The sequence below is a fragment of the Nelumbo lutea genome, chromosome 1 (genome assembly GCF_056320005.1).
Source record: "Nelumbo lutea isolate HS-2025 chromosome 1, American lotus-T2T, whole genome shotgun sequence".
Classification (NCBI taxonomy): Eukaryota; Viridiplantae; Streptophyta; class Magnoliopsida; order Proteales; family Nelumbonaceae; genus Nelumbo; species Nelumbo lutea.
In genome coordinates this window covers 118,125,008-118,148,844 of record NC_142684.1, presented here as the reverse complement: position 1 = coordinate 118,148,844, position 23,837 = coordinate 118,125,008, and the positions used below count along the sequence as shown (strand labels likewise).

The 23,837-nt window shown below is 37.3% G+C and overlaps 1 protein-coding gene across 1 annotated transcript; it reads left to right on the top strand.

Annotated features, from left to right (window-relative positions):
* The first annotated feature begins 841 nt into the window (after positions 1-841).
* LOC148877049 (methyltransferase, putative (DUF21)) lies at positions 842-23,515 on the top strand. The gene is made up of 12 exons (XM_088980772.1): positions 842-1,506; positions 2,367-2,443; positions 2,545-2,628; positions 2,717-2,830; positions 3,056-3,142; positions 3,339-3,478; positions 3,572-3,659; positions 15,488-15,561; positions 16,609-16,802; positions 17,515-17,780; positions 22,742-22,788; positions 22,966-23,515. Exons 1-12 carry the CDS (start codon positions 1,329-1,331, stop codon positions 23,213-23,215), a joined length of 1,599 nt encoding a protein of 532 aa, XP_088836898.1. The 5' UTR covers positions 842-1,328; the 3' UTR covers positions 23,216-23,515.
* Positions 23,516-23,837: the final 322 nt, after the last annotated feature.

The following is a 23,837-nucleotide window of genomic DNA, read 5'->3' as shown; positions in this document are numbered from 1 at the left end:
AAAGCAAAAACTAAGCATATCAATATTTGCACGGCAACCGAACGAAGAATGGGCTAAAAGCAAATATACACAGTGGCCAGAAGCTTAATCATGATTAGATTTGTTATATGCCCTTTCCTGATTCCTAAAAGGGTGAGAGGTCTTAATCCTTTGAACAAGATCGTAATCATTGTTCATTACACTCTCATATCTTGATTCCTATCATAATCAATAGTGGTTCACTTGTCTTTTCACTGGGAACGAGGTGATTTCATATTTTCTTCTCTTTCCTATTATTATCATGCTTATTTTGTTGGTTGTGCTACTGCACCATATATATATTTTATCCTAACAAAAACAAAAACTAGGGATGCACATTGCATTTAGAACGTTGTATCATTTTAAGTGGGTCCAGTGAGTGCTCTGCTATAAATAAAAGTTGTCCTGAATTCCTGATAACTCAATGTAAAATCGTTTGGGAGTGCTTAAAAGCGCTTTTTTGGGTAGGTATTTTGAAAATAATAATATATTGGACCAACCGACCAAGATGGGCCAAAAATGCAATAAACATTAAAAAAAAAAAAGCTTAAAAATAAGCCCAAAATTTTAATTTATTAAAAATGTGCTTATTTTCTGGAATAAGCACCTATTGGACATTTTTTTGTGGTTCCAGCTTAGAACAAGTGTTTAAAAATAATCACTCCCAAACGGGGCCAATGGATACGTTAAATGCATTATTGTACAAGGTACAACTTAACAGTAATACCCTACGATTAATTATATTCTCGTAATGTTTTTTTATTACAACTTTACCCTTAAAATAAGTAAAAACTATTTAAGGGTGTTTTCGCCCATATAACCTACAATTAAGTTAATAAATACAGCCGAGGGAAGTTCGTAGCGTTATGAAAAGTAATTTAGCCAGAAAGGTTTTGATGCATTTGGTTTGGCTGTTCCAGTTGCAGTGGGGACCTAAGAATGAGCATCGGCATAACTACAACATTCTCAGAGACGGAACTTCCCCAGTAGAAATGAGTGGTTCCGGAGCAGGAGCAGGAGCAGGACTCGACTTCACTTTATAATTTCCACCTAATCGATTGTCTGCATAAACTTGACTGATGAGCGCGAGCGAGCTTCATCACGTTTGATTTATGGTTCTGCGTAGGTCGGATCGGATAGAGTGAAATTACACCGTTATTGGGGCCCCTTTGATTTTCTCCCAGAATAAGAATCTGATTATCGAAAAATTATAAATATCAAATTGAAGAAAGAGAAAGACGGATTGTAAATTTGCAGTGGAGAAGCAAACTAGAAGAGAAACCGAACGAGAGGGAAAGGAAGAGGTAACAATGGCAGCGGATGTACCATGTTGCGGGACGAAGTTCTCAGTATACGTGCTTGTGATCGTAGGACTGGTTTGCTTCGCCGGTTTGATGGCAGGTCTTACCCTCGGTCTCATGTCTCTCGGCCTTGTCGACCTTGAAGTCCTCATCAAATCCGGCCGCCCTCAAGACCGCATCCACGCCGGTACTCTCTCTCTCTGAATTTTGATGAAACGAAAACCGGAACCGATACCTTTGTGCTGTCTCATTCTACTTTAAACGCGTAAAATTATGTTTGGCAGAAGTTTCGTAATTCTATTTACTTAGGCTGAATTTTCTTTTACTTGTACACTTAGAGTATCTGCAATTGAAGAACGTTTCTGTAGTTGTCTCCCGGACGGTCATAGCGTTAAATACTGTTGCTTCCGAGTCAACCCGGTGAATAGCCAGCTTTTTGTTGGCACCTGCCTTTTCTCTGAATCTCCTTCCCTTGTTTCCCCAGATTGATTCACCCATCTTTAATACGAGCTCTTAATTACTGGGTTGTCATTCGCCAAAGGGTCTGCAAACGAAACTTTGGTCTGTATAGCTGGCGCAGCCTGATATCCGAAGGATCTCGATAGGTAATCTAAGAACACAGAAAAACCTGGATAACCATCAACTATTGACAACGGGAACAAACCTCACAGAGAATAGAAGGGATTTAGATGTTAGCACAGTGGGGAAGTCAACATCTTTTGGGCTAGTTTTCATCCAACATCTTTTTTTCTTTTTTCCTTTTTCCTTTTTTAATCTGTTTTACTTAGCCTATGACCCGTTTTCCGAGTTGGATGGTTGAGTCGACCCGCTTAGCTGTTAAGAGTTGAGCTGAAATCGTTACATTTTCGGGTTATAGTTTGGAATACACATCCTGCTATTGAACTAGTTGAGGTTTGTTATAGATCTAAAATTACAAAATATTTTTTGAAATTATATTTTACTTGGTCTGCAAAAAATTTCTATTTACACCATTGATTGGAAAGACATTTCCAGTGGTAAATAATCCAAATGATCTTCTTTTGGCAGCAAAAATATTTCCAGTGGTAAAGAATCAACATCTATTACTGTGTACACTGTTGATCGGGAACTCTTTAGCGATGGAGGTCTGTGGCTTTTTGATAAATTGATTCTAAGTGGTTGTAGTATCTAATTGTTTATCCTAACAATCAATTCCATTCTCTCTCTCTCTCTCTCTCTCTCTCAGTCTCTTCCAATTTTCTTGGACAAGCTTGTAGCTCCTTGGGCAGCAATACTGATTTCAGTCACCTTGATCCTCATGTTTGGAGAGGTTCTTTCTAATCAAACTTCACTATGTTTCTAAAGGTGCCTAATTGCATATTGTTGGCTGATTTCTTTTGTTCATCTGTAAATTACAGATATTGCCACAGGCTGTCTGTTCTCGATATGGCATGACAGTGGGAGCAACAATGGCACCCCTTGTTCGTGTTCTGCTTTTGCTGTTCTTCCCTGTTGCTTATCCAATCAGTAAGGTATGATCCACATATTTTCATTTCTTTGCGTGTGAATATAGGTATGAAATTGTGTTACATGAGAATTTTGTTGGTCATCCGTGTAAGTAGGATCAATTATATGGATGAAAATTTTGCTGAGCTTGTTTTAAAAATGGAAAAGGATCAAAGAAGAAAAAGGAGAACAAGAAAGCAGGCTTTTACTTCATGTACTATTTTTATATATAATTTTCCTTGCTTGTGCAGGTGCTAGATTGGATGTTGGGCAAGGGACACGCTGTCCTTCTACGAAGAGCAGAACTTAAAACATTTGTGAATTTTCATGGAAATGAGGTATTATCTTTGCATTTCCATTTTAGTGTTTTATTACTCTGTTGATTTTGACTTTTGGTTGTTGCTTTTAAAACTCACACCATGCTTTGAATATTATTAAGTCATTACCAGAATAATTAAGTCTTGCTTTTGCAGTGTGCTTATTCTCTTCTTTGTGACAGTGGGAAATTAATCATATCTATGTTTTGTTGAATAGGCTGGAAAAGGTGGTGACTTGACACATGATGAGACTACTATCATTGCTGGTGCCCTTGAGTTGACAGAAAAGACTGCAAAAGATGCTATGACCCCCATATCTAAAGCATTTTCTCTTGATCTGGATGGCATTCTTGACTTGTAGGTTTATTCTATGTTTTCATTTTCTTTTGAACTATTTTAGTTGTTTCTTCCTTGGGTTTTAACCTTCTTTTTATTTCCCTTTCATCTCAGGGAGACACTAAATGCAATAATGACAAAGGGTCACAGTAGAGTTCCTGTTTATGCTGGAAATTCAACTAATATAATTGGTCTTATCCTGGTAAGTTAATTAATTTTTTTATCTAGAAAAACTGTTATTGTTTGATTTACTGTTTATACTTCTCGTTTATTGGGTATATAAATCACAGTTTGCTGACCTGGGCTTATGACTTGGTTCAGTAAGGTTGAGATGGAGTCGATTAGAGTGATGGAGTTTACTTAAGGAGTCATGTTAGAAATGCCATTTAGATTTGTATTTAAATTATGACTAATGATTATGTAAATGTAACATTACGTTTTATATTTATATTAGATTTTTTCATTGTTATACCAATTTAAAATGTTATTTTGTTGTCATAATTACAAAGTATAAGTCTATAACCTTAGATGGTTTGCACTAGTGGGCTAAAGCTCCAATGTGAAGTGTGGTATAAAGATAATGTGGATATGGGAAATAAACATGTGACCAGTCAAGACGATCCCCTATCTGATGGATGGTTCAGATTGGCCATAGTAGTCCTCCATGTGGCAAAAGTAGGTGTTCTCTAGTTAACTTTCATCATTGGCCTACTTAGTGCAACCTATCTTGTCAATTTATTTGTAACTTTTATAGAAAAGTATGTAACATGAAATATATCTGTTCTTAAATTTCTAAATTTTCAGTATACCAGTTTTTGCATTAAGATGGTCACATCTAAAGGATGATACAGGTCATGGGTAGGAACTAGGAAACAATGAAGAAATCACGAGTATGGCTTGTCTCCTTATGCTTGGGAGTGGATCAACTAGGGAATTCGCAAGCTATAACTTAGCTCATGGTTTGCTGTTTTGGCTTTAGATACAATTGAGCAATGATTGAGGGGGGCACTTGTAATATTTGTTGATACATAGTTCTATAATCCTACTTGACCATGAGTGGCTGCTTTCTATTCTTCATTTATCCAAACAATACTGCATTTTGTTTTTTCTAAATATCATAGTTGACAGGATTCCTTCAAGTCAGAACTAAGGTAGGATGCAACTTGGCTCAGGCTCAGCCCCAACCTGGTCAGGCAACCTGAAAAACAGTGGTCAAGTTTAGTTAAACCTGAATGAAAAAGGATTATATTAAAGTGCTTTTTCTGCATATCATCTGTTATAGTTGATGAGGCTTCCTTGAATTCAGGACCAAGGTTCTGGTTCGCCAGATTGATGGTGTTTGGTGAAATATCCTTGATATATCCCCATTTGCTAGATGGCGATACGAAATCTTCTAGGAAAATTTTCCAAATATTCCTGATAGTTTGTCGATATGTCGGCGATATTTCAGACATAAAATATTTTCCTAAAAGAACCAGCAGGAAATTACTGGTTGGATAACTGGCTTACTACTTTGATATGATTCACTTACTAAAGCACTATAATTCAAAAGAAAAAGGAAAATGCATATAACTACTAAAGAGTATTCTCAATGTTGAGTAACAATAAAGACAAAAGTTAAAATGGCAAGCAATTGACATATATAAAGAGGAAAAGATGGCTAAAGACCAAAAGGGAGACAGAGAAACATACCTATTACAATCATTTAAATTTTTTCCTTTTTATACAGTTCTTTGTTATGGTTTTTTGTTCCTTAAACGTGAAACTATATTTATTTTAATAATTTCTTGAAGGTTTATTAACTAATTTAATGTTTCTAGAAAACATTCTTAATTTTTTTAGATTTTCCAAATATCTTATCAAAATTAACAAAATATCTCCAAAATTTGTCCAACTCTACATGGTGAAATGTTCATCATATTGAAATTATGAACCATGACCAAGGCAGGGTTCAAAATTGGTTGGCTTCAATCCAAATTTCTATGAAAAACATTAAAGAATTGCTTTGGATTTGGTTGAGTTAGATGCTAGGTTAAGAACTGTTATAATGACTTAAAATTAGGTTCAAATAGGGTTGATGCATCAGGCAACCTGACCCAATTCAAACCCATTATGTTATTACCAATATGCGTATAGCGTAGTTTTCAAGGTGCCAAGGTGAGGCTAGGTGATAGGGGGGCACCTTGTTGCCAAGTTGCCTAGGTGGGCACATAGGCATTGCCTAGGTGATGGGATTTTTTTGAATAAAAACCATGAACAAGATAATTCCCTAGGTTCCATAGCAAGCAACAAACATCTTTCACTAGCAATTGTCTATAGTCTTCATAAAAAATGTATAAGTTTCATTTAAAACATAGAAAATCAACATTTCATGAAAAACTGGAAGAAAGAAAAAGAAATTTCAGAATATAGAGAGGTTGAACCTCTATTTTTGAGTTCTTCCATGCTTATTAGTTCAAATTTTGAAATCTTCAAGGATTCAAGACTATACATCTTGATTGAACCCTAATAAATAAGAAAGATAATAAAAAGAATTAACTCAAACTGAATAATTTACTTTTTTTTTCTTAATAAATGACTGAATAATTTAGTTTAATAATGTCTGTTTTATTATTATAATCTCAGAAGGTTAAGGATATAAAGTATCCAATAGCACCATGTAAAAAATATCTTGGTGATTTAGTGAGGTGATCCTCCCTGAGTGCCTTATCATCTAAGTGTCACTCTACACAGTGGTCAAAAGCTTTATTTAAATTATTTTTTGAAAGCTCCAAGGCTAAAATCTTAATTTTGGTCCTAGAGGTAGTCTCTTTTATATGATACTGGTTGTCCTTGTATCATTTGGTGTAGCAATAGCTGACACACCTTTGTTGGGCTATTTGGTTTTTTATTTGATTGATAGCAGCATTTTGTGCTTTATTGGATGGTTATAAGAAATTGTTTTGACTATGTGAACTCATGAAAACCAAATCACCCAGACATACTCATTGGATGATTTAGTTTATCCTTTGACAATTTGACTTACAACATGTCTAGGTTGTTTTAGAGGCCACAAGAAAGTATTATGACTATGTGAACTCATCGCTCCACATGTTAGGCTACCTTTGTATTTCTTGATATTCCTAGTAAGGTAGTGGATCCTAGAGGTAGTCTCCATTTTATCATATGGTAGCAGGTAGTTCATGTATCACTTGGGGTAGCAACAACAAGATGCACTCATTGGGTAATTTTATCTTTCATTTGATCGATAGAATGTCTATGTTTTATTAGAGGGTTGCAAAAAAGTGTTGTGATCATGTGGACTAATCGGAACCAAATCACCTAGGCATGCACTCACAAAGGTGATTTGGTTTTAAATTTGATTATTAGCATGTTCATGACTTATTGGAGGGTCACAAGAAAGTGTTTTAACCACATGAGCTCATCGAAATCAAATCACTTAGCTTGCACCATTGGGTGATTTGATTGTTAGCATGCTTATCTTTCTCCCTCGCATTCGTTCGATACAAAGTGTATTGTATCGGTATCGGTCCAATGAGCTGTACGTATTGAATTGATAAGTATGTGTATCGACCTGTATTATTGGCCAATACACACCGATATGCTGCGTCTCTCTACAAAGATGCATATAGTGATTAAAACTTAGGTCACCTAATGCTCACCTGGCACTTAAACCTTAAATGTGACTCTAAACCACTGAGACACAATACTTGTGATAATAAATGAAATAAAATAAAATTTATTAACTTTTGTATCTACATGCAATTTAAACAAAAACACATGTTTATGTTTAACAACTCTAATTAAAAATTCAAAAGAATAATATTCAAACGTAGTATTTTATAAACTAATAGAGTAAATAATCTATCAAATCCATGTTTATATAAGAAGATAATTTTTAGTATCAAGAAATTTATATAAATAAATATAATTTATACAAATCATATAAATTTGCACATAATATGCATCTTAAAATTTTTATATATTTTACAAATTATTAATTTAATTTTAGTTTACATTAATAAGTAGTAACGACATATTTATTATTTACAAAAAATAAAAATATTTTTTACAAAATATTCAAGAATATAATATTAAATTGAATCTATCAAATCCACTAATCTACATTTATTTGAAAAAATGTTTTTTTTTTTTTATTTCAAAACATTTATAGAAACAAAAATATAAATAATGGAATAATTATTTTAGTAATTAAAAATTATGAATTTGTATATGATTTGTATTTTAGAAATTTTAACAAATTTGATAAACTTTAAGATAAGATTATATTTTTATAAATTATTAATTGATATTTTAATTTACATTTGAGAATTTTTTGTTTATTTTTTTTAATGTTAAAAAATTAAAATAGTAAAATAAGAAATAATTGATATAATAATTAAAATATAATAGGTGCATATGTTTAGTGTCTTGGACTCTTGATTGATGCATTATAAATAAAATTATATCATATCTATGCATCCTGGTATATTAATTGTAATATATTTCTTCATATATGCCTTTAAAATATACATTTCCTATGTATTTATACACTATCTATGGTTATTTTGATCTTAAATTTAGTATTTTTTTTGAAAGGTAAAATAAGAAATTTATTAATTCAGAAAGGACTCATTACAACAGGAGAGCTAACCACAAGTGGCTACTCAGAACACAGGACATATTACAGATCCCAAATGGATTCAGATCTAAACAACTCAGGAGCATTCAAATTTTTAAAATCAGGGGCTACAGACACCCAAGAAATCAGCCTGCCGACTGCCTGCTGCACAATCTCCTCAGTGCTCTTTGATTTGTTGCTGAAGACTCTTCTGTTCCTCTCTGACCAAATTACCCACATCACAGCTGCAGGAATGGTTCTCCAAATTAATTTCTCTTTTTTCTTCAGACCTTGAGATTTCCAGCAAAGCAGCAAATCTTTTACTGAATTTGGCATGACCCAACAAAGACCAACAACTCCTATAAAATGGTACCAGACTCTCGAAGAGATAGGACAATGCATACATAGATGGTCTGTGGACTCAAGCAATAAACCACACAAACCACACACCAGAGAGGGGAGCTGAATACCCCCTCTATCCAGGTTGAGTCTTAAGAGACATTTGTTCGGCACCATTGTCCAGACAAGGAAGATAGACTTCGAGGAAGCACAAGACTTCCACACTTGCTGACAGGGGAACTCAGTAACCCCTGTTCTGCCAAGTTTAATAGTAAGGGATTTGACTGAGAAACAGCCATCCCTACTCCAGGACCAGCTCCATTCATCTTCACTAGAAATGTCTATAGGCTAATCCTGTAATATCTTCAATAGCTGCATCACTCCATCAATTTCCCAATCGAACAAATCTCTTCTAAACTGAGGATTCCAAGTCACTGTGTTGTTAGAAACCACGTAGGACTTCACCACTGATATTTCTTGGTTAAATGCACATTGGAAAAGAGGGAAAAAGCCTCAACTAAAGGTCTGTCCAAACACCAGGGGTCTTTCCAAAATTTCAGCCTGCCCCCATTTCCCACCTTAAAACTCACACCTTCATACATCACAGGAAGATATTTAGGAATCCCTTTCCAAACCGAACAACCCCATGTTGCCCCAATCCACCCCAAATTTTGAGGCAATTAAAGACCTCCACCAAGCGGGTCTTTCTGCAGCAAACCTCCAACACCATTTACTCAACAATGTTAATTTTACCACCTTCAACCTTCTTAAGCCCAAACCTCTCTCTGCCTTAGGAAGACATACTTGGTCCCAATTCACAAGATGCATTTTCTTTTCTTCTTCCCGTCCTCTCCAGAGAAAATTTCTCTGCAACCTCTCAAGTTTTTTTGCAATTTTACATGGCATAGGAAACAGGGACATGAAGTAGGTAGGGAGGTTGGCAAGTGTACTTTTGATAAGGGTCACTCTCTCTCCTATAGACAAATATTTGGCCTTCCAGGAGGCCAATTTTTTTCCTACTCTCAATAACTGGATCCCATATAGCAGAAGAATAACACTTGGCACCTAAGGGAAGGCCTAGGTACTTCCCTAGAAGATAGTCCACCTGGCAAGCCATCAATCTTGCTTAGGATTCCAGATTTGGTATGGGGCCCACTGGAATGATTTTGCTTTTATGAAGATTTACTTTAAGACCTGAGACTACTTCAAACCAGCAAAGGATACCGAGTAATAATTCCAACTGATCAGTTTAGGCATCAAGGAAATAGAGAGTATCATCAACAAACTGCAATAAATTGACTTTTTCTGCTTCCGGAGCAATAGCAAAACCTTCCCACAAACCATTGGCTGCTGCCTTAAGGGAAAATTGGGACAAGAGCTATGAAATTTGTATGTATTTCACTACATATCCATGCATTTCCATATTTTTTGTTTGTATCCATGTGTTTCCAAAGCGTATCTGTATCCAAATTGTCCGATACGATACCCAATACCGATGCTTTAATCCTTGGTTTGTGTTAGTAGTAGGGTTGAAAGAAAGTGTTGTGACCATATGAACTCATCAAAACCAAATCACCTAGGCATGCACTCATTCAGTGGTTTGGTTTTTCATTTTGTTTTTTTTTTATTGGAAACGATAACTTATTAAATAAAAGATTTCAAAGTACGACTGTCAACCTCTAGCATTAGGTGATTTCTTCAGTTCACATAACCTTTAGCATAGGATCAGTCTACTTGATTACCCCATTTCCCCAACAAAGTTGTATTATTTGATATTTCCTACTATTCCTAGGCCTCCATCATCCCTACTTCTAGAAAGTGTTGTGGTTGTGTGAACGTTGTTCAACATGTTAGGTTACCTTGGTATTTCTAAATTGTCATAGTAAGTTAGTAAATCCTAGAGACAATCTCTATTTTTTCATCTCTTAGTGGGTTGTTAATGCGTCATTTGGGGTATTAATATCAGGATGCACTCGTTGGATAATTTGTTTTTTTTTTGTTTGATTTCTGGTTTTCTATTAAGATTGTTGGGAGATAATTGGGGGTGACTTGATGGAGGCTTTTGAAGAGTTCTATGAGAGGGGAGAATTTAACTCAGGTGCAAATGTTGGAGATAACTACGGTACTTTTTGGGTATTGAGGTTGCTAGATCCAAGTAGGGGATTTTTATCTCTCAGAGAAAATATGTTCTAGATCTGTTGGCGGAAACTGGAAAGTTGGGTGTTAATCCTGTTGATACACCCATTGAACAAAATCACAAGATTAGTGCAAAGGGCGGGGAGCCTCTTGAAGACAAAGTTATGTTCCAACGGTTGGTTGGAAAGCTCCTATATCTCTGCCTCACTCGGCCAGATATCAATTATGCAGTTAGTGTTGTTAGCCAGTACATGCACTCCCCTAGAACTTCTCATCTTCTTGCGGTAGAGAGAATATTAGCATACTTGAAGGGATGCCCGGGTAGAGGTATACTGCTCAAGAACAATAATCACATGAGGGTGGAGGTCTATACAGATGCCGATTGGGCTGAGAGTGTTGATGATAGAAGGTCTACCTCTAGATATTGTGCCCTTGTGGGAGGGAACCTTGTCTCTTGGAGGAGTAAGAAGCAGAGTGTTGTTTCCTGCTCCAGTGCTGAAGCGGAATACAGGTCAATGGCTAACGGAGTGGCTGAAATCTTATGGCTGAAGTCACTACTTGAAGAGTTGGGTATTGACTATGAAAAGCCCTTAATGCTGTATTGTGATAATCAGGCAGCTATTAATATAGCCCACAACCCAGTGCAGCATGACAGAACTAAACATATCGAAGTTGATCGACATTTTGTGCGAGAGAGGGTCACATCACAAGAAGTGTGTCTTCCGTATATCACATATAATATGCAGCTCGCGGATATCCTCACCAGGGCTGTACCAAGGAAGAAGTTAGATACAGACCTATCCAAGTTGGGAATGATAGATATCTACTCCCAACTTGAGGGGGAGTGTAGAGAACACTGATGTGGGCCCCACAGCAGTGGTCCCCACTGTGTTCGTAGGACAGCATGTGTAGTTATTTGTTTCAGTTATAGTAGTGTCAGTTTGATAATTCAGTTGTTATTTATTTCAGTTTTTTATTTACTTTATTTATCATGTAAGTACTAAGGGCAGATCTGTCCTTTCCATTATGTACTGAACATAACCTATAAATAATAAGAGAGTGGCGGCGGCAGATCTGTTAGAATCTGTCCCTCCTTTTAACCCCTTGTGTTCTCCTGTTTCTCTTCTATTCCTTCTCCTTTCTCTCACTTTTCTTCTGTTTTGTAAACCTAAAACCTATTAGAATTCAAGACTGATTACAGTCTTGATCTTCTACTGGATCTTTAAAGGAGTGGAGAAATCCAATGAGGAAATTGTAGAAAGGATAATCATTATAACTATTCAATGGTTGAAAACTTTGGATTTGTTTAAAGACTTCTCTGCTGAAGACATTTATAGGAATTGGGAAATGGTGGCATCTACAACTTCCATAAAACCTACTGTGCAGGAATTGTGGTCCCCACCAACACAACAAAGAGTGAAACTGAACTTTGATGGGAGTTCTAGAGGTAACCCAGGCCCTTTAGGTATAGGAGTATTAAGAGATGAAAATGGCAGAATTGTGGCTATGTTTTCAAGACCAATAGAAGTGGGGGACTCATTGAGAGCAGAGGTGATGGCCTTGCTTCAAGGTTTAAGATATGCCAAATAGTTGGAGTTACACCAAATTGAGATAGAGGGAGACTCTAAATTGTTGATTGAGTGGCTGCAATCTGGTAAGTTGGAAGCCTGGATTTATAGACAGCCCATAAGTGAAATCCTCATCACGACAAGGGAGATCAGTGCGTGTTTCAAATGGACAAGGAGATTAGATAATGGTTTAGCTGATACATTGGCTAAACAAGGGACCATGTGGGAGAGAATGTTCTGGGCAGTTTTGTAAGAAAGACTACTGGGGGCTCAACACCTGTTTAGGGGTTGTCAACTGTACTTAACTCTGGAAAGTTATACTTGAGTTGTATTAATGAAGTTACTGTTTCCAATAAAGAAACCATAAGAAACCATGTCTATGTTTTATTGGAGGATTGCAAGTAAGTGTCGTGACTGTGTGAACACATCGAAACCAATCACCTAGGCAAGCATTCACTAGGTGATTTGGTTGATATCATGTTGTGTTTTATTGGAGAGTCAAAAGAAAGTGTTGTGACCATGCAAACTCATTGTTCCACATGTTAAGCTATCTTTGTAGATCCTAGAAGCAATCTCTATAATCAAACAAAAAACCAAATTATCCAATGAGGGCATCCTGCTATTGATACCCCAAATGAAAGTTTTGTGGTTGTGTGAACTCATTGTTCAACATGTTAGGCTGCCTTTGTATTTCTAAATTGTCATAGTAAGGTAATAAATGTTAGAATTAAAGGAAAAGAAACGTTTGGAACATTTCTTCTATTTAATGGTCTTGCAAAGAGCCATTCAGTAATGGCAACCATTCACTCAGCATTCAAAGCCAACATTTGAACAGACACCTTGATGGGAAGGTAACCGTTCACAAAGATGGCTATAAAAGGGAAGGTTCCCAACCCCGTGCTCACTATCAAAGCGGCAGCAAAGCTCTCCCAGCGAGCAAGAAGTGTGATAAACGGGGCTGAAGTGATCTCCCGGTTCAGATTGTCATGGCCTCATCCAGATCTTTGGCTTCAAGTAAGTCTTTATTGTTATTCTCATTCACGAGGTTGTACAATCCTAATAGAAGAATAACAATTGGTATCAGATCCTGAGTTCTCAACCTATGCATGAGAAACTGTAGAAATACCAACAAAAATTCAGATTTAAGTTTTATGGTGGTTTGGCCGGATTCCGGAGCATAACTGGAAGGGTATGGTTGGTTTTTGCTAGCCATTCGTTTCCGACCATATAGCGGCCTGAAACGGTCGGCAGGGAGCAGCCCAGATGCTGCTGCTGTAATTCTGATTATTAAGCCCAAAACGGGCGAAGAAGACGACGGGTTCGAGGGTCAACCCAAACCCGAATAATCTCGTCCATTTGTGCTGTTTTGAGTCCTTTCACTCGGTGATTCATCTGAGTCAACTTGCCGCATTAATTCGGCGAGTTCCTGTCTGATCTGACAATCTGGTTTGCCCTTACCGGTTCACCTATATCTGAAACTTTGACTGACCGGTTCATGTCTCTATAAATATTGCATTTTTTGAAACTTGGTACCCTGGGGTTTTAGAACCTTCTGAATCCATATATGTGGGTCCCACAATCTAATTCGGACTAAAACCCAATGGTTCATCCCCGGTTCAATAATACCCGAAACTTTGACTGACTGGTTCATGAACTATCTGAGACTGTTTTGACCCATATTTTTTCTTACAGTCTTATAAGGATCTGAAATACATTCTGGTAAAATTTTATGAATTTTTGAATTCATTTGGACACCGGTTCAATGATTTTAATATGTATTGACCCTAATTTATCACTTAATTTGCCATTATTATTATTCTATTTGCTTAATATTCATCCCTGCATGTTAAGCTATCTTTGTATTTCTTGATTGTTAAAGTAAGGGAGTGGATAGAGGCATGGTTTTCAAGCCATCGAGGTGAGGCTAGGTGATGGGTTTTTTCCTAAAAAAATAAATAAAGCCCATCTTTCAGAATAAAAACCATGAATCCTAGGGTAAATTCCTTAGGCTCCATAGCAAGCAGCAACCATCTTTTCCTATTAATTGTCTATAATCGTAATAGAAAATGTATAATCTTTGTTAGGAACATAGAAAATTAACATATTCATAAAAATGGAAGAAAAGAAATTTCCGAAAATAGAGAGCTGAGCCTTTATTTTTGTCTTAGGAAAAGAAGAAAAGAAAAGAAAGGGTTAAAGAAAGATGATGATGATGATGATGATGATGATTGAACCCTAAAAATGAGAAAAATAATAAAAAAGAAACTAGTATTTTTTAATTTAAACTGAATAATTTAGTGTAATATTGTCTATTTTATTATTATAATCTCAAAAAATTAAGAATATAAAAGTAAAGAACACCATGTAAAAAATATCTTGGTGTTTAAGCAAGGCGGTCCTTCATATGCACCTTATTGTCTAGGTGTTGCCTAGGCATTTCCTTAACAGCTATAGTGTATAATGTTTATATATGTTCAAATAGGGGAAGCAAAGACTCTGTATAATGTTTATATATGTCTATTTCTCCAAGTGCTTTTTTTCTAGGTGTAGTATATTATAGTTGATGAGAATTCATTGAAAGTAGAACTAAGAGATGGCTCTGTTTCTTGTTGAGATGACATTGGAAGCATTGCTAGGTCTTCACTGAGGGCTTAAAATTAAGAAATTAACACTTGGCTGGTATGAGTTGAGTCTTATTATGTAATCGATGCCTTTATATCACAATTTGAAAGAACCTAGGAGTGGCTCCAGTAGGTGATAAAACGAGGAAAATTAGACTAAGGTGGCTTGAGCACAAGCAGAGTAGACCTTCTACACCACCAATAAGAAGTGATCTATTATAAGCTGAAGGGGCTGTAAGAGCTAGGGGCAGGCCAAAAAAACATGGGTTGGAGTAGTGAGAAATGATTTAAGTGCCCACAATTAAAAAATGGATATGTTACTGAACACCGCGAAATCATGGAGCAGACCCCATATAGTTTGGACAAGGCTTAGCTGATGATAATGTCACAATGGACAATGTGGTTTTTAAGTAGTTCTTATAGTGTACTTTCCACTGTTTATGTGTTTTATGCTAATGGAAAGTTGGAAAATGATTTTTAAAGGAAAAAAGATAAGAATCTTGAACTTCACCCAGGTACTGTTCAGGTTAAGCCATCCAGCAAGACTTTCAAGGTCTCTATCAAGAATATTTAACTGATCTAATAACCCAGCAAAATGAGATTTTCATTTTAGCATCTCATTAAGACTTCATCTAATGTCATCAAGTTATAAATGGAATTTTGCACATTGCCCATTTCCATGATTTTCTACAAAATTCATCATCCTGCCATTTTTTTCTCTAACATCTTGTCTTCCATGGTGCAGGTGAAAAATCTGCTAACAGTTGATCCAAAAGATGCAGTTCCTATAAGAAAAATGACCATAAGGAAAATCCCTAGGTAAGAAGAATTATGCATTTCTCATTTTCCTCTTACTATCCTAAAGGTTAACTGGTTCCTACTATAAAGTTATTGCTTCTCTTTATCACCTAAGTTATCCACTTGTTATTAGTAAACTAATCAATTTGAGTGATTCTGAGAATTCAGGTTGATTTTATTTGTGTGTCTGTGGGCGTGAGTTCTCAAAATTCTATAATTTGCAAGTTCAACTATCTTATTTTGGCAACTTTGGAAAGATCCAACTCAAGTGGGGAAGATGGAAAACATGTTAATTCCAACCAAAGTTACTATAAATAGAAAGTAGTCAAGGTTTTCATCAGTCTCAAGGTTGTTAGTTATGACTACTGACTAGTGGAGTTGGATGAATAAAAAGCGAAGTCAAACTTCATCGGAAAAAAAGGATATCTGAATCAAAATCAGCAAACATCAGTTACCAAATAATTAGGCCTTTGATTTTGATTCTTTGGGTGAAAGGTGGGCATCAGTACAGTGCAATATAGAACTGTTACACATTATCTGTAGTTATGACCAAGTTTGATATGCTGCATCTCAGCTCACTGCACTTTGTAGGAGCAGGGAATTATTTAAGTTTTCATTAAAATATGCTTTAACTCCCATTTGAGATGCTCAGGAGCTAGGACATGGCTTGGGTACAATATGGTCACAGTATTTTATACAAAAATGGTGTATTGGACTTGGCCTTGGATACAAGGTGCATTTTGACATGTCTGATTAGCATGGAGTTCCATGCCTGTGTTCTGCAGCTCATTTATTTTATCTTGGAATTTCCATTTCTAGATTCTTTGTTCATTTATGCCATTGATGGCCCCTGCGTAAATGTTTTCTTGTGGATATTGAAGGAAGCAGCTCAAGCCTTCTGTTCTTCTGAAACCTTACCTAATGCCCTTGATAGTAGTCTCTTATCTGCATCTTCATGTTACTTGTTAGAACATGCTTAATTCATCCATCTATTATTTTGTTCATGCCAATGCTTCATTAACTATTAGTTTCTTTATTTAATTTCTTGATCTATTTTTACTTATTCAGGGTTTCAGAAAACATCCCTCTTTATGATATTCTGAATGAATTTCAGAAGGGTCACAGCCACATAGCTGTTGTGGTAAAGGGTCTCAATGAAACAAAGGAGACACCAAGGAAAACTAAAGAGGTGCAACACATGGAGAGTAAGCTGAACACAAGGAAAAAGAGTGCCCAATCCAACGCAACAGCAGTAGAGGAAGGTAAAGATCAATGAGAATAATCTAGATTCCTTTGCATGTCTGGTAAAAGGAGTAACAAGTTAGTCTAGAAGGTTTCTTTTCAAGGTAATGATCACTTTCTGGTAAGAGTTGATCTCCTTAGTGGGTCAGTATTATAATTTTTGTCCCATTGGATTTCCAGTGACTTCCTGTGATTATTCTTATCATAATATCATATTATATGGTTATCCATCTGAAAGAAATAGATTTCTTGGTTGAATGGTTAAGTATGTTATCTTAAGTAATGATATCTCTGTTGTGTGATTCATTTAGTGGTGGATTTTGATCACTTGTCAAGAAAATATAAGGAAAAGAAAGAAAAGGAGAGAAAGGTAAAGAAAAGAAAAGAGGAAGAAGCATAAAGCACCATACTAAATGTGTCATAAGTACATATAAGAGACACCTACACGTCCTTCTGTCCTGACTAAATCTTGTCCTTTCTACCAGTATTTTTGCAGCAATTGTCTTTCAATGATCTGTTTGGGGAAACTTTGCATCTTTCTTCTCCTTTTTTTTTTTTTTGTAATAATGCAGTTTCCTTTGGACTAAAATAGGTCTTATAATTCCAACAAGTAGGTCTTAAACTTTAATTTTCTTCTCTTTATATCTAATCACGGCGTTACTTGAGATTATTATACCTGCCTTCCCTCATTTATGTCATACATTGTTGCGTTGAAATGTATATTGTTAACAGAGCATGACAAGGTGGGCTCTTCTTCTGGGACCCAGGATGTGGGGACTAAATCAGAGATGTGTGATCCTCACATAGCTCCCAAAAGGAAGGATGAAGATCAGCAGTTACGAAATCGTCCTGCCGCTTCATCTGGGTTGATGAAAGGACATAGAGGTTGTTCATATTGCATTTTGGATGTTGAGAATGCTCCTATTCCAGTGTTCCCGCGCAACCAAGAGGTTGTGGGTGTAATTACAATGGAGGATGTGATTGAAGAACTTCTACAGGTATGCTCAGATGAAGAAAATTGTATAAGTTTCTCTTATTGTTAGAACCAAAAGCATTATTAATTGTTAGAACCAAAAGAAAATTGTGTGCATGCCAGGAACTATGTTACCCCCATATGGCAATGACAGGGCTGGATACAGTATTGGATATGGAATTTATACTAAAATTTATATCTGACACAATATAGCACCCTTGTACGGGTATTGGGGTACCATAGGTCAGGAGGGGTTTGTTAAGTGAAATAAGAGAATATGTGGCAATAAAGACAACATATTGGGTAGCCACAGGCTTCACCAACCAAATGCTTCTTACCAACCCTAACCAATCTCATGCAGCTTCTCTAGGATAAACCGGAAAACCAGTTATGGCCATGTATTCCATCTTATGAAATTTGGAGATTTTAGGTGAAAATTTTAATGGTCCCTAGGGGTGCAACTCGGGTTGGGCCGAGTTAGCATTTTACATGGCTTTGGGCTCGGGCATTTGGGCTGGGCCCATTCAAATTTTGACAAAAGCCCAACCCGAGCCCACATAAGTTGCACCCAGAACCCCTAATGGTCCCTAAATTGTTGGGAGAAAGATTAGTTGAGTTTAAGTGAGTTGGATGCAAAATTTCATGGTGCCTTTTTTTAGAAATCCAATCCTTCTATATAATTTTTGTCATCACGTCTTTTCTCATTCGGGATGCATGGTTTCCACCTGCTATTGTCTTCAGATTCTCAAAATCTTAAATTATGTCTCAACCCCCTCCCCCTCCAAAAAAACTAACTTTGCTCTAATTATTTTGAGCCTATGTGATCTCTATAGTTACTACTTATCATGGCGCTCCCTTATTCTAGTCATTAAGTTATTTGTTACCTTTCCTATAGTTGAAATGAATCAGCTGTTTAATGTGTTTCTCCTTAAAATTATAACACTCCCTGCTTGCATTACGTATTAGAGGGTCTGATAACTTAAGGGCAGACTTGTAATTTATGTAATCTTAGTAAGACTAATAAAAGATTAGAGTGGAGAAAGAGGAGATTATCAAATTCCTTTTTCCTTCTCCCTTCTTCTCCCTTCCTCCTTCTTCTTGTTGTCTTCTTCTTTTCTTCCTCTTTCGCTATAATCTGAAATATTTTTACTATTTTTTATTGGTCTGAATTACATCTTGGTATCTGAGCAAGTCTTCCTTCTCTTTTATTTTTCTTTTCTTTTCCCATACACCAAGAAAGTGGGGCTGTTGATTTTTTGCCCAAAATCCTAGCCAACTAGAGAATTTCTAATTACAAGTTAAAGAGACTGTTTGGGTGTGGTGCTCAAGGCTTTGCGAGTTCCTTTTGATCTCCAAAAGTGGGTGGTTGCAGTTGGAAGAGGTTTGGGAAGATCTTTTTGGAGTGACTACTTCTTCTCGCTTTCTCACTAGAGGCCAGACACAGTGAAACCCTAGTTTTGGGATTTTTAAGTGTTGGATTGACCTTAGTTAGGCCTATAAAGCTTGGAAGCCTTGTTTTTTGATTTTCGTTTGATCAATGGAGCAGATCCTGATGCCGGGGATTGGTCCTATAGATTCCATTTTGATAGGAGTGATTACATTCAAATTTGATGGAACAAATTATTTAGCTTGGGTACAATCTATAAAGATTCATGTTGTAGTAGAGGTAAACTAGGGTTTCTCAAGGGCAGTAAGGAAAAACCAGAAGAGACTGATCCTACATATGAGAAATGGATGCAGGATAACTACACAGTTATTGGATGGTTGGTAAATTTTATGCAGCCCCACATAAGTCAACATTATCTTTGGATGACTTCAGCCAAGGAGATTTGGGATAGTATTACAGAAACATACTCTTAGAAATTGAATGTTGCAAGGACCTACAAGCTGAAGAATGATGTGAAAAATCTGAAATAGGGGGAGAAGAGTGTAGTTGTCTACTGTTATGGACGCCTTCCTCGGGAAGACGTACCATCGCCGCCAGCAGCAGCAATGATTCAGTGATACTCATCCTACCCAGTTCGACAACAACAGCCTTATCTAGATTAGATTAGCTCATTTGCTTGTTCTTATCTTATTGTTCTTATCTCTTATCTTATCTTGTTAGTAGCTTATCAGATTAGGATTAGCTTATCTTATCCTTAGCAAGATAGAACTGGAAGTCTCCCTATTCAGCAAGGAGACTCCCTTTGATTAGGACTCTTGTAATCTCCTATTTAAGGAGACCCCATTATTGAATGAGATATCGAACATTCAGTTTAAGAAGTGAGTGACGAGAGTTGGTGATCTCTTGAACAAATCACCAGAGGCGCCAAGATAGGTTCATCAAGAGCAGGAAGGAACAAGGGAAAACAAGAGGTTTTCCCCGTGGACCGACCCGTGACGAGATCCTATTCCCGGGCCCTCAACAACTTGGTATCAGAGCAAGGCATAATGGGTGATCTGGAGCAGCTACCATCCAGGGTCCACGACCTCGAGCACCAACTCGTGGAGACTAGCTCCGAAGTTCGTGAGATCAAAGAGGAAGTGAGGGAGCTGCGACGCCTGATGGAGCTATTCTTTTCTAGGGAAGGGAACTCTGAAGGAGGGACAACCGCCAATGGCCACCAACCAGATTTGCCAGAGTCTTCCGGTGAGCAGCAGTTCGTTAGCCAAAGAACCGCAGTCGTCCCCAAGTACAGCAGGCTGGAATTCTTGTCGTACAACGGCAATGGAGACCCCTTAGGCTGGCTGTATCGCTGCGAGCAATTTTTTCGGAACCAACGGGCAGATGACCGGGATAAGGTAAGTCTAGCTGCCTTTCACTTAACAGAGGAAGCACAACTTTGGTTTTATCGGTTAGAGCAAGAAGAACCTGGGCTCAGTTGGCCCCAGTTTAAGTCCTATTGCCTTCTTAGGTTCGGACCCCCACTGACCAGCAACCCACTGGGTGAGCTGATTAACCTTAAACAGACCGACACAGTGGCCGAATATCAGCGACAGTTCCAAACCCTCCTCGCGAGGGCATCCTCCGTGCGACCCGACCAGCAAGTGGATATGTTCACGGCAGGGCTATTAGAACCCCTGCGGGTGGATGCTGAGATGCAGAATCCCCCAAATTTGGTCACAGCCATGAACTTAGCCCGCGCGTTCGAGCGCAAACTACAGCTCAGCCGTGGAATTTTTAATGTGGGTCGGCCACCAAACTCATTGGTACCCCCAAGATCAGCAGCAACGACCCCCTCTTCTGCTACCAACCGAGAACTGAAATCTCCCACCACCACCGCCTCTAGACCAATGACAAGTACAGGTAGCAACATGGCCACTCCACCCATTAAGCGTCTGACCAGGGCAGAAATGGCAGAATGTCGAGCAAGAGGCCAATGTTGGCATTAATTTGAGTGAAAGTGAGGTGGTGGATAGAGCCTGAATTTTGGGTTGTGAGATCGCTCATTGGCCATTGACATATTTGGGGCTGCCACTCGGGGATAACCCAAGTAAAAAGAGTTTCTTTTAGAGATTCACTAAGAGGTTAGCATCTTGGAAGAAAAATTACTTATCCATGGGAGGTAGAATAACTCTTATTAAGTCCACATTGACAAATCTGCCTGTATACTTTTTTTCGGTGTTTAAAATGCCCAAAGGAATATGTGGAGTTTTGGAAAAGTTGATGAGAGACTTCTTATGGGAACCAAGAGAGGAGAAAAAGGATCATAGGGTCAGGTGGGATATAGTTACCAAAACCAAAAGTGATGGTGGGCTTGCTTTAGGCAATTTGCAAAAATAGAATGAAACTTTGCTGGGGAAATGGCTTTGGAGATTGACTTTGGAAATGGATAAGTTATGGGCTCAAGTTGTCTTAAGTATTCATGGAAAAGCGGCGGATGGCTGGGACTCTGAAGTTTCAACTAGGGTTACAAGAGCTTCTCCTTGGAAATCAATTCATGCCATGCTTCCTTCTTTCCTTCCTCTAATCAGGTATGGTATGTGCTCCGGTAACCGCGTGAAATTTTGGGATCATGTTTGGGTGGGAAGCACTCCATTAAAAGAACTTTTCCCTTCCTTGTATTCTTTATCACGGTTTAAAAATGAGCCAGTCTCCACTGTTTTGACCACCTCTAATTCAACCATTGATTGGAATTTGGGTTTTAGAAGCGCCCTTAGAGAACCGGAACTGAACCTCTTTGCTGACCTGCTAAATATCCTTGAGGGAGTGGTCTGGGCTCCTTCTCCTTCGAGTATCTTCTCTTGCTCCTCTTTCTTCAAGGAACTGGCTCATTCCCCTCTTGTCTTTGGAATCCCTTTTCCAGTTTTGGAAGTCTGGGGTAGACCAATTCTTCCCAGAATTAGTATTTTTTGTTGGGAAGTTTTCCTTGAAAAGTGTAACACTTGCGACTTACTTCAAAGAAAAAGGCCTAATTGGTGTTTATCCCCACACTGGTGCATCCTTTGTAAGAAGAATGGTGAAGGAAATCCAGGTTTGTCGGGTATAGGGGAAGCCTTCAGGGATGATGAAGGTCGAATAATTGCATTGTATTCTGAATGAAAAAAAACCCAAAATATGGAAGTCAAGTTTCAATGGATAAAGAGGTGTGCCAACTCCTTGGCAGATTCATTGGCCAAACAAGGGGTGGGAAGAGTTAATTTCTTCTGGGCAACATTGTAATCTGAATTGCTTTCTTGGGAGGGTTAAGAAATTTTACCCCTCCTTTTGTACCTTTTCTATTATTATCTTTTAATAAGGTCTCTGTTATTTATCAAAAAAAAAGGGGCAGACATGTAATTTATGTAATCTTAGTAAGATTAATAAAAGATTAGAGTGGAGAAAGAGGAGATTATCGAACTCCATTCTCCCTTCTTCTCCCTTCTTCCTTCTTCTTGCTGTCTTCCTCTTCTGCTATAATCTGAAATATTTTTACTATTTTTTATTGGTTTTGAATCACATTTGCGTGTTTGATCATGACCTTCTTGTTGTCCATGCTTAACATAGTTGTGTTTTGATGTCAGGAGGAGATATTGGATGAAACTGATGAATATATAAATATCCACAACAGGTTAACTTTTTATTTCCATGCCTGCTTTCTTTTTTACTTTACAATTGAGTAACATATTCTGTGTGGAGCTTTAAATTCAGATCTCTTCTGTGCCTTTTTCTTTTTCTATTTCCTTGTTTTACAAGTTCTTCTGTGGCTAGATCAATAAGAAAAAAACTAATCGTTCCTCAAACGCAGGATAAAGATCAATATGCAATCATCTCAGGGAAGGGCTCCCAACTCAAACTCTCCATTGCCAACTCCTACTTTATCATCAGTCATGTGCACCCCGACATCAACTTCACCAGCGTCCATGGGAGAAAACCACACCCAGCATTCTCCTGTCTCCCCTTACATATTGGCCCCAGGACCCACACCTACACTTTCAGTGTCTGCAGGCACCTCCATATCAGGTTCACCTATCACAAATGAGACTCCAAGGTTATGAAGGGAGGACTGGCAATTAAGGAGATCCCTTAGTTTTGACATTGGTTTCTATGTTGTATTGTATCAATTGATTAAGATGGAAAAACTTGTATGCATGCTGCGCTAAATGTTCTCAGGTGCAACAATAGTGAACGTTTCTATATGTTCCACTGCTCAACTTATAAAATGATTGTAGCGTATCTGAGCCTTTATGACTGCATAATATACATTTAAAGGATCGTGACGTATTGTTATATGTATCAAAACTCAGAATGTTCATACGAGTTTCAATTATCTAGTTTGGCATATATTTTAAGTTGCATTTGAGTTGTAATATAATTTCATGATGTACAATTTATTATCATCTATAAATTGAGCTGGTTTTGATCTTCGTTCAGTTGAAATTGATATGGTCAAGACATGACTGAAGCTTTTCTTTGTATGGTAGAAAATTTTTTACCATCCAAATCAATAAAATAAGAACCACAGTTACATCAATAAGTAAGCTACTAGTGGACCTAAGAACCAGATCGATATGTGGTGACTTATAAATCATGCATCAAAGTTTAGAACAAATAAACCTTATAAAATTTCTTTCTGGGCGAAAAAGTAGCCTTTATCTTGATATAATGGTGAATGTTCAT